The sequence below is a fragment of the Montipora foliosa genome, chromosome 4 (assembly GCF_036669935.1).
Source record: "Montipora foliosa isolate CH-2021 chromosome 4, ASM3666993v2, whole genome shotgun sequence".
Classification (NCBI taxonomy): domain Eukaryota; kingdom Metazoa; phylum Cnidaria; class Anthozoa; order Scleractinia; family Acroporidae; genus Montipora; species Montipora foliosa.
This window is the reverse complement of record NC_090872.1, coordinates 26,656,590-26,669,089: the sequence shown is the minus strand read 5'-3', so window position 1 is coordinate 26,669,089 and position 12,500 is coordinate 26,656,590. Positions and strand designations below refer to the sequence as shown.

General features: G+C 40.4%; 1 protein-coding gene across 3 annotated transcripts in view; it reads right to left on the bottom strand.

Annotated features, from left to right (window-relative positions):
* The window catches only part of LOC138000465 (uncharacterized), a 60,153-nt gene that overhangs the window by 22,641 nt on the left and 25,012 nt on the right, over positions 1–12,500 (bottom strand). For all 3 annotated transcript variants that reach the window (XR_011123127.1, XM_068846909.1, XM_068846908.1), the window contains exons 5-8: positions 4,509–4,649; positions 3,099–3,272; positions 2,144–2,193; positions 1,000–1,120 (exon numbers count right to left, since the gene is read on the bottom strand). Coding sequence is in view for 2 of the 3 variants with exons in the window: in XM_068846909.1 (XP_068703010.1) it covers positions 1,000–1,120; positions 2,144–2,193; positions 3,099–3,272; positions 4,509–4,649 (486 nt within the window). In the remaining variant the exon portion in view is untranslated. The remainder of the gene's footprint in view (positions 1–999; positions 1,121–2,143; positions 2,194–3,098; positions 3,273–4,508; positions 4,650–12,500) is intronic.

Genomic DNA, 12,500 nt, shown 5'->3' with positions numbered 1-12,500 from the left:
CATTGAGATTCTCGGGAAACAAAATTAATGTTTCCCTCGGTACCAGTCATTAAGTGTTCATTAATACCTTTCACGAAAACAAACCGTTTAAGGGTGACTGCAGGCAAGAACCGTTTTCGATCTTATAGCGGATTTCGCGTTCCTTTCGGTCAATCAGAATCCAAATTTTTCAGCATCTGGTGAATAGTTTATGAAAAAGGGTTCCCTGGATTTGAAATACTAAGACCAATCCAAATCGAGATTTTACAGATGTCCAATCTCTGCTGTTCCATTCACAATGGATCCGAAATTAATCAGTTAAGGCAGCGGTATTTCCTGCTGGAGCAAACTCAGTCCTTCCGTTTTTCGACTTGTTGCCACAGTGACGATTTTGCAGTAAAACATCTGAAAACATCTGGACAAACGTTCCAGACACTGTTAAATTTCCATTTATATCAAAGTTAATCATTTGTAGTTAAGAATTGCTTAAAAATTCCAATAACAATGTTTAAATTGTAATTTGCTGCAAACAAAAAAGCAGTGAAATAAGTAGCTTTTTCAATTCGATCGCGAGTTCAGATCTAACCACAGCTTGGTGTGGCTGTCTATCAAACTGGTTTGTGTGTGGGTTCCCTGTAACTCCCACAGGGAACGTATGAACATGCATCGAAATTATCTGTGAGACGGGGCCTAAAGTTTATGGTCCTTATCCGGGAAGAGTTGAAAACGGTACAACCATTTGCTGACGAAATTTTAAAGGCAGCACTTTCTCCTCAGTTATTATAAGATCCTGAGGTTTGATACGGCCAGGGTTCGAACCCGCGACATCCAGCATGGCTCAGTGCCCGATGCTCAACCAACTGAGCCACCAGTGTGCGCAAATACAACAAAGCCCTCGCTTTTGACAAGTGTTGATGCCTATGGCCGAAAACTGCTCATTTTCGTTTCAGAAAGCTTCCGCTTTCGGGTAAAGCAAAGTTTGTAAAGCTGTAATGCAAGACGCGCATGTAAAATACTCACCTTGATGTTTTTAGCAATTACAGTACCCCGCGTTAACTCTTCGTAGCGGGCAAAGTAAGTCGAAAAAATCTTGGCAAATTGATACACAATTTCCTTTTGGGTGTGACTTACTGGCAGCTTTCTGTTAAACAAAGAAAAGGGTCCCCACAGGTAAGAGACGCTGAGTGGCAAAATGCAATCGGATTGTCTTAGCTTTGACCGCTAATGAACGGGTGATGAAAGGAGTGCATGACCAGGGGCCCGTTTCTCGAAAGTCCCGAAACTTTACGGGCCATTTTCGGGTGTGACAATTTACTTTGTATCTCAAGAACGGGGAGGATTGAAGATGAAAAACTTCACAGTCATTTTTCTCTTCGTTACCTTGAAAACGTGTTAAAATATCACTGAACTTTCCAAAACAAGTGGTTGACAGTTTCCGCACAAATGGCTTTTCCAAGGGCCCGTTTCTTTAAAGTCCCGAAAACTTTTGGGGCCCGAAAAGCCATTTGTGCGGAAACTGTCAACCGCTTGTCTTGGAGAGCCGTTGTTTTGACATTTTTTTCAAGGTAAAAAAAAGCAAACTGACTGTGAAGTTTGACGACTTAAATCCTCTCCGTTCTTGAGATACAGAGGGAATTGTGACACCCGAAAACGGCCAGTAACGCTTCGGGACCTTCGGGAAACGGGCCCCAGAAGACTACAAGTCCAATACCAGGTCTATGTAAAGTCATTTTCACAGATCAGGCTATTTTTTGAGATAGGAAGAAGCTCTTCACAACCTCTAACTTCATTGGATCCCTTTAGGACGCAGCTCTATTGTTTTGGGGGTTTTAACTTGAGGCGCGTTTACACGACAGAGGAAAAATGGCACGGGTCCAATAAAAAGTGGAACGGTTTCAATCCTTTTTGTAAAGAAACAGTGAACTTTTATCCGTTGCGCTACGGGACCATAGGCGCCTACCAATCCCCTGAGACCCAGATGACAATGTCGTAATGGACAACAAGTGGTGGACAAATAAAAGAAGCTGATAAGACATCTTTTGTTTTCGTGCACAGTCATGGGGGCGATGACGTAACGTGAAAACCACCTACAGGAGCAATCGGATTTTTTCCGAGTCTTCCCAAGACACCATTGAAAGAAACTCTTAATTCATGATATACGTACTTGTTCAGATCACTTTCGAAGTGACAGTCTCCAAGACCAGCAAGCTTCACCTGCCAAACAAAAAAACTCATTATTGATTCACGTTGAAACTCATCAATCAATGATTGATCAGCTATTGATTGAGAGAGCAGGCGTGGCGCAGTGCTGAGAGTTCTTCCCAACCTCCAAGTACTTTACATGATTGCCTTCATACAAACGTAGCATAAATTGCTTTCAATCACTGTTACTGCCATTTTTCGCAAAGCCAGTGACAGGTCGACTTGTATACAAACAACAACACGAGAAAGCAATAAAACTATTCGTTTGAAGAAGAAAAAACCTCGTGCTGTGAACAAAGGGCTCACGCTCGAAAGCTACAGTCTCGGACAAAATTTTTGATTTTGAAACATTGTACAATACCTTGCCCTCCCACGATGTTGTTTTGGCAAATGGGCTCAGAAACTCGCGTTAAAACAACATTGTGAGGGAAGAGTGAGCTGCAAAAGCTTCAGATCTGTATAGACGTGTACTTTTCCAACGAATTTTGTCACTGACTGTAGCTCACAAATCTTTCAAATGGTGGTCAATTTTAATACCCTTATCAACTCATTTGATATAACCGAATTTCCCAGTTAGGCAAAAATATACCACAACTTCTGCCGCCCTTAAGGCGCTAACTCGCTTGCCAAGTTGTTATCGACAGTCCAATAAGCCAATCGAATTCAAAGTTGTAGTCAGTTTAAATCAACCAATCCCATCCTTGGTTTCAAACACCCCAGAAACAGTGTACAGACTCCTAAATTTCTTTCTTTCTTTCCTTCTGTCTGTCTGTCTTTCTGTCTTTCTGTCTGTCTGTCTGTCTGTCTGTCTGTCTTTCTTTTTTTGTTCCCGATGCGCAGTCGTCAGATTTTCTTATCAATCGTATGATTACAGACCGAATTGGCCTCTACTCAGTCCGATTACCAATCAAACTAACCTGATCTTTGGAAACGACCAAACAATTATATGATTTGACTAACAGGTGAATGACTTTCTTGGACTCCAGAAGCTCCAGAGCAGTAGCAATTTGGATTGTGAATCTGCAAAGCCGTTCTACCGAGCGCTGGGCAGAGGATTCATGGAGGTTCCCGTACTCTGCAAACTCCAAAACCTATTTTTTTGCAAAAGAATTAAAAGTTACTATTACCAGTGATTTTAGTTAAAATGACACCGGACATCAATTGTAACCAACCTTAACAAATAGCTGAAAATTCCTTTAAAAAGTCTTTGTCATCATCGTCATCATCATTACCATTAGAGCAGTTTTCAAATGACAGTCAAACGTAATTACGCGATTGCAACTGCTACGCTTAGTGATTGGTTTAAAAATCTCGCGCCAGTTTATCAACCAATGAGAAGGACACGGAAAACCAAAACTAACCAGCAGTATGTTATATGGAATTGCTACTAATTTGGATTGGTTCGTTGTGCTGTTTGCATCTGCTGTGAAAGGTCGAAGTAATTATACGACACTCAATTAATTAATGGGGACATTCAGTGAGTGATTAACCCATTGACTCCCAGGGGTTCCCCATTGACGGCCGGTTTGGACGACAAAGGCTTAAACACCGCTCTGTCATTATTTTTGTCATCATTGCAAAACCATCCGAGTTCTAGAAGGTTCCGTCAAACTTGACATGCATACCAAAGGTTGTGCTAGGTCTTTGGGTTCTCTGTTCAAGCACTTCATTTCACTTTGTCGATAACCAAGGGTAATTACTTGGGATAGGATGAGAAATTCCATGAGGATATGTAAAAGTACTTCACTTGTTCATAGCGAAAACACAGATCTCTGACAACTACAGTGTATCAATGTTCTCAGTAAAGAAGAATTGGTGATAACTCGCCAACAAACCATAAAATTACAGCTGACAAGAAGACATCCTATCAACAACTTCAGCTGGTGATCCCATAACATACAAAGGCATTATAATATTATTATTTGAAGGAGCTGAGAAAAATATAATAAGCTTGTTATTACAGGGTTTCGTTTGAGGCCGGAGACCGGGCGTTGGGTATCTCAGACAACCAAGCACACACAATAAATCCTTCAAACTAGCAAGAAGTCGCATTGCCTTATTTTGCTTACTCAACGGAATAATCAATCCGTTGGCATTTCATTCACGGGATAAGTTTAGATTTCTTCTTTTTTTTTTCCCTCCAGTCTCAAGTACGTAAGCGTCATTTCTGAGAGTTCATTTAGTTTGCAGGGTTCACTCCCAAGGCACTTGCAATCGAGCTTACAACGGAAATAACCATGTTCGGCACTTTCATTATCAAATCAGGTTCTTTGAAAAGCTATCGAAAACCATGTAACAGAATAAAATTGTGGGTAAATAACACTTGCCAAAGCCACTGAAGGTGAAAAGGAACTTGAAATGATAACACCATAGAGATGAAGGATGTTTGGGTGACGTAATAAAATGGACATTTCGGCCTCACGTAGACTCTTCAGATCTGACAAGCTAAAACGAAGACACACCTTTTGCTGCAAAACAGAAAATACAAGGAGCTGTTAAAAAAAATCTTTCAGTTAACCTCCACACTCTTTACTTAAGAGATAGTAAAAAGGACAGTATCACACTGTTAACCATAAATTACATTGTATGATCATGATACCCAAAGGAGCCTGGGCCCCCTATAGCTAAGAAAGGAACAAACAGTCCGTGCTGTAGAACACAAAATCTTACTCTTTATTTTAAAGTGCCTATCACCTAAAAAAACCTTTTCCGCTCAGTAATTATCTGCACTTATTGAAGACTAATTCTCTTGTTCGCTTCAAACACTCTGTGTTAATCTCACTGTTTTAGCAGCTTCCAAAAGTGGAAAAACTAGTTGTAACAGAACTTGATCTACGAATGTGCACGGAAGAGAAATTGGTTGAATACCAGATTGACTTCACAGACTGCTTTGCACTGGCATAGTTCAGTCTTTGAAGACATCGATGCAAAGTAATTCCCCATTAAGCAATGCTCAGTCATGGATCAAAATGTCACCACTTTTCCTGTCTTTCAAAGCGAATAGAAAAGCGAGTTTTCAATTAGTAAGTAAGTGAAATCCTCCATTTAAAAACACGATTAGCGTTTAAGCACTACATGCTTGTTGCCTAAACAACAAAATCTATGACAATTTGGAGATTAGATAAAGTGGACGAGTTTGTCGAGGTGATCCGCACTTTAAGGATATACCCAGATATTATTGAAATTAAAGATCTTTTCCCCAGTGGCTCAGTTGAGCATCAGCATATTGCCAGACCACCACTCACAGTCTTAAAACAACAGAGAAGGGACTGAAGCCTAACATTACACAATATCTACCAGTGGTTAGACTAATACAGGGCTTTAGCCAAGCCTGAAAGCGGAGCTCCTGTTTCTCATCTCAGAAAGCAACATAGTGTGTATGGAAATGATTATGCTTCTGTATAAAGTAAAAAATGAATCGTCATTAATGTATACAGTTTAGAGTGATCAAACACCGCTGAGCTGACAGCAGTAAACACATAAGCCTTACAAACAATAATGAACAATTTTAATCAACAACTAAAACTGAAATTACATGCACAGTAATCTCAGGGCGTTTATACGTAGGGCGGTAAAACGGGCAGTCCGCTCTTGGTCCAATGTGTGATGCGGAGAAGGACTGGCACGAGCGCTCCTTCCGCGCTTCCGGTGCAATTATTAATGGCTGCTAAATATATCCTCTCCACAAACCGGAAATGAAGTTTTCTTTATTTATTTTTGGGCCACCAGTAGTGTCTTATTTAAAGGCCTTTTTGATATTTTTGACCCAAAACTCAATACTATTTTGTCTGTTGGAATATCACTCAAGCATTTTCGTCGGAAGCTGCTTAAATTTGAGTGAAGTAAGACAGTGTCGGATGCTGCTATGTCCCACTTATCATGACCAAGCCGTGTTCCGCTGCTTCTTTTAGGAGTACTCCACATTACTCCACTCTAGATTTACATATGTTTAAGATCGATAGCCTTTACATAACATAGTAAAAAACCAGCTGGGTATATTTGGATTTAGCAGCGTTTCAGAACTTCAAACTTGCTCACTTAAAATCGCTCACGACGAATCGCCAGCCGCTGTCAATTTTACCGACAATAGAAAAACTATTTTCAAGATTTCACCCGCTTGGGAAAATCAACAAACAACAAATACGGTTTAATCAGGGCGCTTATATGTTCATCTTGATAATTTAAATAAAATGCGAGTATTAAGCTTGCCGTTAATACTCTGTCTGAAAAAGTTTGCTAAGACATGGCTTTGCCACAGAAAAGACCCAAGAATTTATGAAAATGTGAAATGCTTCAAAGATAACAGTCCACTGCAGTCAATAACAGATCAACGTGTTACCATCATAAACCAAGTACTTAATTACTTCAAAGCCTGGAAACAAGAGCTTCAACAAACATTCCACAGAGGGACAGATTTGTATGAACACTTCATAACATGGCAAACAATGTTTGAAGGTAATTTGTATTCCGAACATTTCTGCAAGCTCTTCTCAGGCACGCCCTCTAGGGACTCTTCTTTTTTATTTTTTGTTTTGTATACTGTATCTTTGTTCGCATTTTGTCCGTTGTATCATTCTTTTACAACCTAATTCTTTTTAACGGTCGTTCACTTTTACGTTTTAGTCCATATACAAAGTTCACAGCCCCTTGTTTTTTTTTTTTTTTACAGCCAGTTCTTGACCCTATGGAAGATGTTAAGAAAGATATTGAGGCTGTTAAGTCAAAACTTTCCCAGAACACAGTCGCTCACGCCCTCCAGTACATTAGACAACTTTTCTCTCGTCCTCCGGGGGCGTTTGATGCTCACGCCACCATGGCTGCCCTGGAACATTTAGTTGACACTGCCAGGGAGAATGCTGATGCTGAAATCTTAGGCTACAACGCTATCCTTAGACAAACAAGAGGCCTTGCTGAGAATCCGGCACTTCAGCGAGTCCTTCTTAAGCTCCTGGGTTCCAAGGAAGAAATCGCCATTGCCAATTCAAGGAGATTGATAAAGCTACAAAGAGCTACTCTCCCACCCCCCTGTTGCGTGGTTTTCGAACGGGTGCTCAACACACCTTTCCTAGGGCACAGTCATACAATTTGTCCGGTACCCGTACTAATGGCATTGTTTGTTTTGCCTGCGGCCGTCCCGGGCATATCGCCAGAAATTGCAGAGTTGGAAAAGGGCGTTGATGTTTAGTTCGTTTTTGCTTGTTCTAGAAAAATAAGCCAATAAACTCTTGCTTTCCTTCACAGTCCTTCCTTTTTGTTTATTTTATTTTTTGTTTCCCTTCCTCATTTAGTTCATTCCCTCTTTTCCCTGCACCTGAGTCGCAGCCAGGCGGGTTCTCTAATTATAATCCGTTTCCTGGTCTCCGGACCGGATTCCTGGCTCGGCTCGGCTATGGGTCGTCCCTCCTTTGCGCTCCCTCCTCAACAGCCCTCCGACTTCCTTTTACTTTTCGGCTTCCGAGCCCTCGGGTTTTTCCACCAGGATCGCGGAGGCTTGCAGTCATCCTCCCTCAGAGCTTTGGTTTAATTGGGAGGGAAAGTTCTATCATATCTGTGACGTCGGGCCAGTATGATGCCAATGTTAGCCAAATCCCGTTCAGGGACCCAGACCACTTCACCGCAGCAAACCTTCAGAATCTATCAGCCTTTTTGAACTACATACGGGATGTTTTAGTTTTCTGAGCTTTGGGAAGATACATTTGCTTTGTTACGTTTGATTAAACTCTTACTACATTTTGTCTGGTGTCTTCCCACTTTGGTCGGTCTCGAGGCATCTCTCAGGAATGGGCAAAATTGTTTCGCCCATAACTTATCCCCATTAAGGCACAGAGTAGCTATTATGTGAGTGTGAATAATTCACTAATTCACACTCAAGGATCAGAGGCATCTATTTTGGTGTGGCTGATCTAGCCCTTTTACTCAATCAATTAGTACATATCAATACAGTAACTCTCTGTTTTGTATTGTTTTCAAGGTGTCAGTAAAAGGCCTTAAAGGACTTCTACATCTACATCTAGTGAGTACATATTCCAGCACTCTGCACTTTTTGACTTGTGGCTGTTTCTGCTTAGGTGGCCTCATACATATACGTTCTTGTATTTTGACTTGCCTTTTGGGTCCTTCAACACAAAGTATGAGTCGTAAAAATACTCGCCTTTTACTAAATGAGTTCCTTTGCTTTGTTAACAGAATGTAAACAAAATGTAAAAAAAAATCATGGCTTATAACCTTTTCCATGGAAATGGCTTGTATGGCAAAGTCCTGAACAATAAAGCACCAATCAAAACACTTGGATTTACCTAAAGACCATAGGTCATAGGAGAGAACCAATCAAAAACAGAGGGGAAATGTTTGTTACATTAACATCAGCTACGTGTCTGGAACATCTGAAGAATTTTTGTCCTCGTTCAAATCAAAAAAGTCGTCTGTGATGTCCTGTAAAAACAATTCTTCCAATTCTTCGAGTGAGTCGCCGACCTCAACACTTGCCGCCATTTTGAAAAGGCTTTTTGGTAGATCCCAGTCTACTGCATCACACCTTTTTGCTTGGACCCGCTCGTTTCATCGCCCGGCCTCTTTCCGCCCTGGTAATCTCTTTCACAACATTTTCCGTTTGACTGACAATCTTATTACACCCTCTTCAGTTTAAAAAAAGTTTAGAACAAGAGCAACAGGAAACTATTTCAAAACTAGACCCTCCGTGAGGGTACACTGGGTTGCCTGTGGTACGTGCAGCGTTCCTGGCAATTTCTTTCTAGTTGGGGGGTCATTAAGACCATTTAAGGGGTCACCCAGAAGTCATACCAGCAGAGGCCCTTTGGATCACTGGTCCTCACACGTTCGTACGACGAAACAGATCCTTTTCTGAGGTTAAAAACCTGGCTACCGGCCTATTAATTAATCATTTGTCAGAAAGAAGAAAGTCCTGTCCTCTTTAGAAAAAGTAGACACGCATTGCTTACGTGTGGTAGTGAAGTAACACAGCGATTTATTCCATAATGTCAACTGAGCTGTGTGATGTCTTCCAGGAGATTCAAGTTGTCCTTGTGTAATATGTAGCACTAACAGTGCACGATATTGTTTTGGTATTGTCTATCATTGTAGCGCCATGATAGAAGTCTTGGGTAAATAGCCTGAGAAGACATGTGGTTACTATAGCAAAGTACTGAACCCAGAAAGATTGAAGAAAATAAATGGGAAGTGAGAAACATTGGCTTCTGGGCTGACATGTTGATAATTTTCAAGTTCTCTCACAACTTCTTTTCACCACAAGTTTAAGCATGCCCTCTGAGCATCTGACAGCTTTGTAATACTAAAGTTTACTAACGTTAATCCGGCGGGGTTAGTATCTGGATGGGTGACCTAAAACATATACCCCTTCGTAAAACAGAAGCATTGGACCGAAAATACAATTAACGTTAACAAATGCGAACTCAGCAAGGTACAGATTTTGTTAGCTTGCTTTATGCAAAAACAAACATTGATGCAAAAGTACATAAATATTGATACACAGTTTTTAGAAAGAGCAGAAGGAAGTTTCCAGGACGGTCGCTCGAGAATAACATATTTACGACATGAAAACAACATTAATTTTGAACCGTGAATATAGGCTTTGGGAGATTTTTGCTACGTTCAATTTTGTTATTGTACTTTTGGCCGCACAAATAAATCGCAAAATCGAAAGTGACATCGCCGGAATTCAGCGGGCGCCGTGATTAAGTTACCGCGGCAAGTTTACTCGCCAAACAGTGAAGCATCTGTGTCAAATGATGGCAAGATACCTGGTTTTCGTAAGTTTCTTTTTCTGTCAAGTGTTATAAAGTTTGACAATAAATGAGTGAATTCAAAACAAAGATCACAATCGCCCACCATTGTTTCTGCAAAGTCAAAAATTTACTCTCCAAGACGAGGTTATTTATCACCAGATAATTCCATCATTTTGGAAATAGCAGCTACTTTATTATTCATCGGCGTCACAATTTTTTGCTGATTTTGGTGCTCATTTTGTTGAAACTCAAGCACGCTTCCAACAGACCTGTTTATTTTCGTGAACCCTTCCTGCTTACAGAGCAATACTAAAAATATCCTCCCGTATCACATTTCAACCTTAAGCTCGAAAATTCAATACACAACATGATATTATAATTCACAAAGGCAGAGAATATCACAGAATCCTTTTCCAGCGAAACATTTTATTGAAACAAACAACATACTTGCTATTAAAGGCAAAAACCTCTTCCTATTTCATTGCGTGCACTCTCAATCGTGTCAAATTACCATGTACTTCAGGTTCAAACCCTTTCCTAAAGAACCTCAATCTCGTACCCAGAGTCCTCGGGTTTTTTGGCCAGCGGGTGAGTGCCCAGAGAGACTCTGGGATAATCGGCTTTAACTATATTTTTGATTGGCCGCTTGCGTAACAATGGAAGTCCGACAGGAAGTCGGTAAGTAATTCGGAAGCCCCAGAATTTGGAGGGAGATTCAAAATCTAAAAGTTTCAGCGCTGTTTGATTTTGATTTTTTCTACGTCAGAAATATATATAAATCACAAAAATAATAAAACGACGAGGTTTGAATTATGTCTTTATACCGCACAGGAATTTTCCGACGCAACATTACATAAGTCTCTTTGAGGAAAAATCCGTGGAATAAGGTCTTGTCGAAGCCATTCAGAATTACGGAAACATCAAATTGCAGTAGAAGAGGACATTTGTGTCGTTTCCACAAAAAATTTGTCGATCGTGTTGCTTGCACGATGGCATTCTGAACGATGGAATGTACGCTGAAACACTCAAAATACACTCACCGAAAGCGTCAAGAGGTTTCATCTTCACTTGCTCTTAAAGCAAGCCAATGATCATTTCTCCAGTTTCTTTGTGTGTAAGGCTAAAATTCTTGTTTCTCGAACACTTTCAACCCGCCATTTCTACTGTTTACGGTTTTCTCTTTTCTGCTTCCGTTTAAACTCAAGCATACGTAATAAGACCGGAACCCACGTTTTCTGGGAAAATGGAGTCGATTATCCCAGAGTCTCTCCAGCGTAGGTACGTCATGTATGGGGAATTATTATGTACCCAATACATATTATATCATTACATACATATTATGTCCTGGAGGTACACAACGTAATCATACACAGCTAACATACCTAGACACAGCTATACACAGCTATATACAGCTATATAGGGCTATACACAGACATACAGGGCTATACACATTTATACATACCTATACAGGGCTATACAGAGCAGTACACAGCTATACAGTACTATACACAGCTATACAGTGCTATAAATACCTATACACAGCTGTACAGTACTATACACAGCTATAGAGTGCTATACAGACCTATACAGTGCTTTACAGACCTATACACAGCTATACATAGCAGTACACAGCTATACAGGGTTATACAGAGCTATACAGTACTATACACAGCTATACAGTGCTATACATACCTATACACAGCTGTACAGTACTATACACAGCTATAGAGTGCTATACAGACCTATACAGTGCTTTACAGACCTATACACAGCTATACATAGCAGTACACCACTATACAGGGTTATACAGAGCTATACAGTACTATACACAGCTATACAGTGCTATACAGACCTATACACAGCTGTACATAGCAGTACACACCTATACAGGGTTATACAGAGCTATACAGTACTATACACAGCTATACAGTGCTATACAGACCTATACACAGCTGTACAGTACTATACACAGCTATACAGTGCTATACAGACCTATACAATGCTTTACAGACCTATACACAGCTGTACATAGCAGTACACCACTATACAGGGTTATACAGAGCTATACAGTACTATACACAGCTATACAGTGCTATACAGACCTATACACAGCTGTACATAGCAGTACACAGCTATACAGGGTTATACAGAGCTATACAGTACTATACACAGCTATACAGTGCTATACAGACCTATACACAGCTGTACAGTACTATACACAGCTATACAGTGCTATACAGACCTATACAATGCTTTACAGACCTATACACAGCTATACAGGGTTATACAGAGCTATACAGTACTATACACAGCTATACAGTGCTATACATACCTATACACAGCTGTACAGTACTATACACAGCTATACAGTGCTATACAGACCTATACAGTGCTTTACAGACCTATACACAGCTATACATAGCAGTACACAGCTATACAGGGTTATACAGAGTTATACAGTACTATACACAGCTATGCAGTGCTATACATACCTATACACAGCTCTACAGTACTATACACAGCTATACAGTGCTATACAGACCTATACAGTGCTTT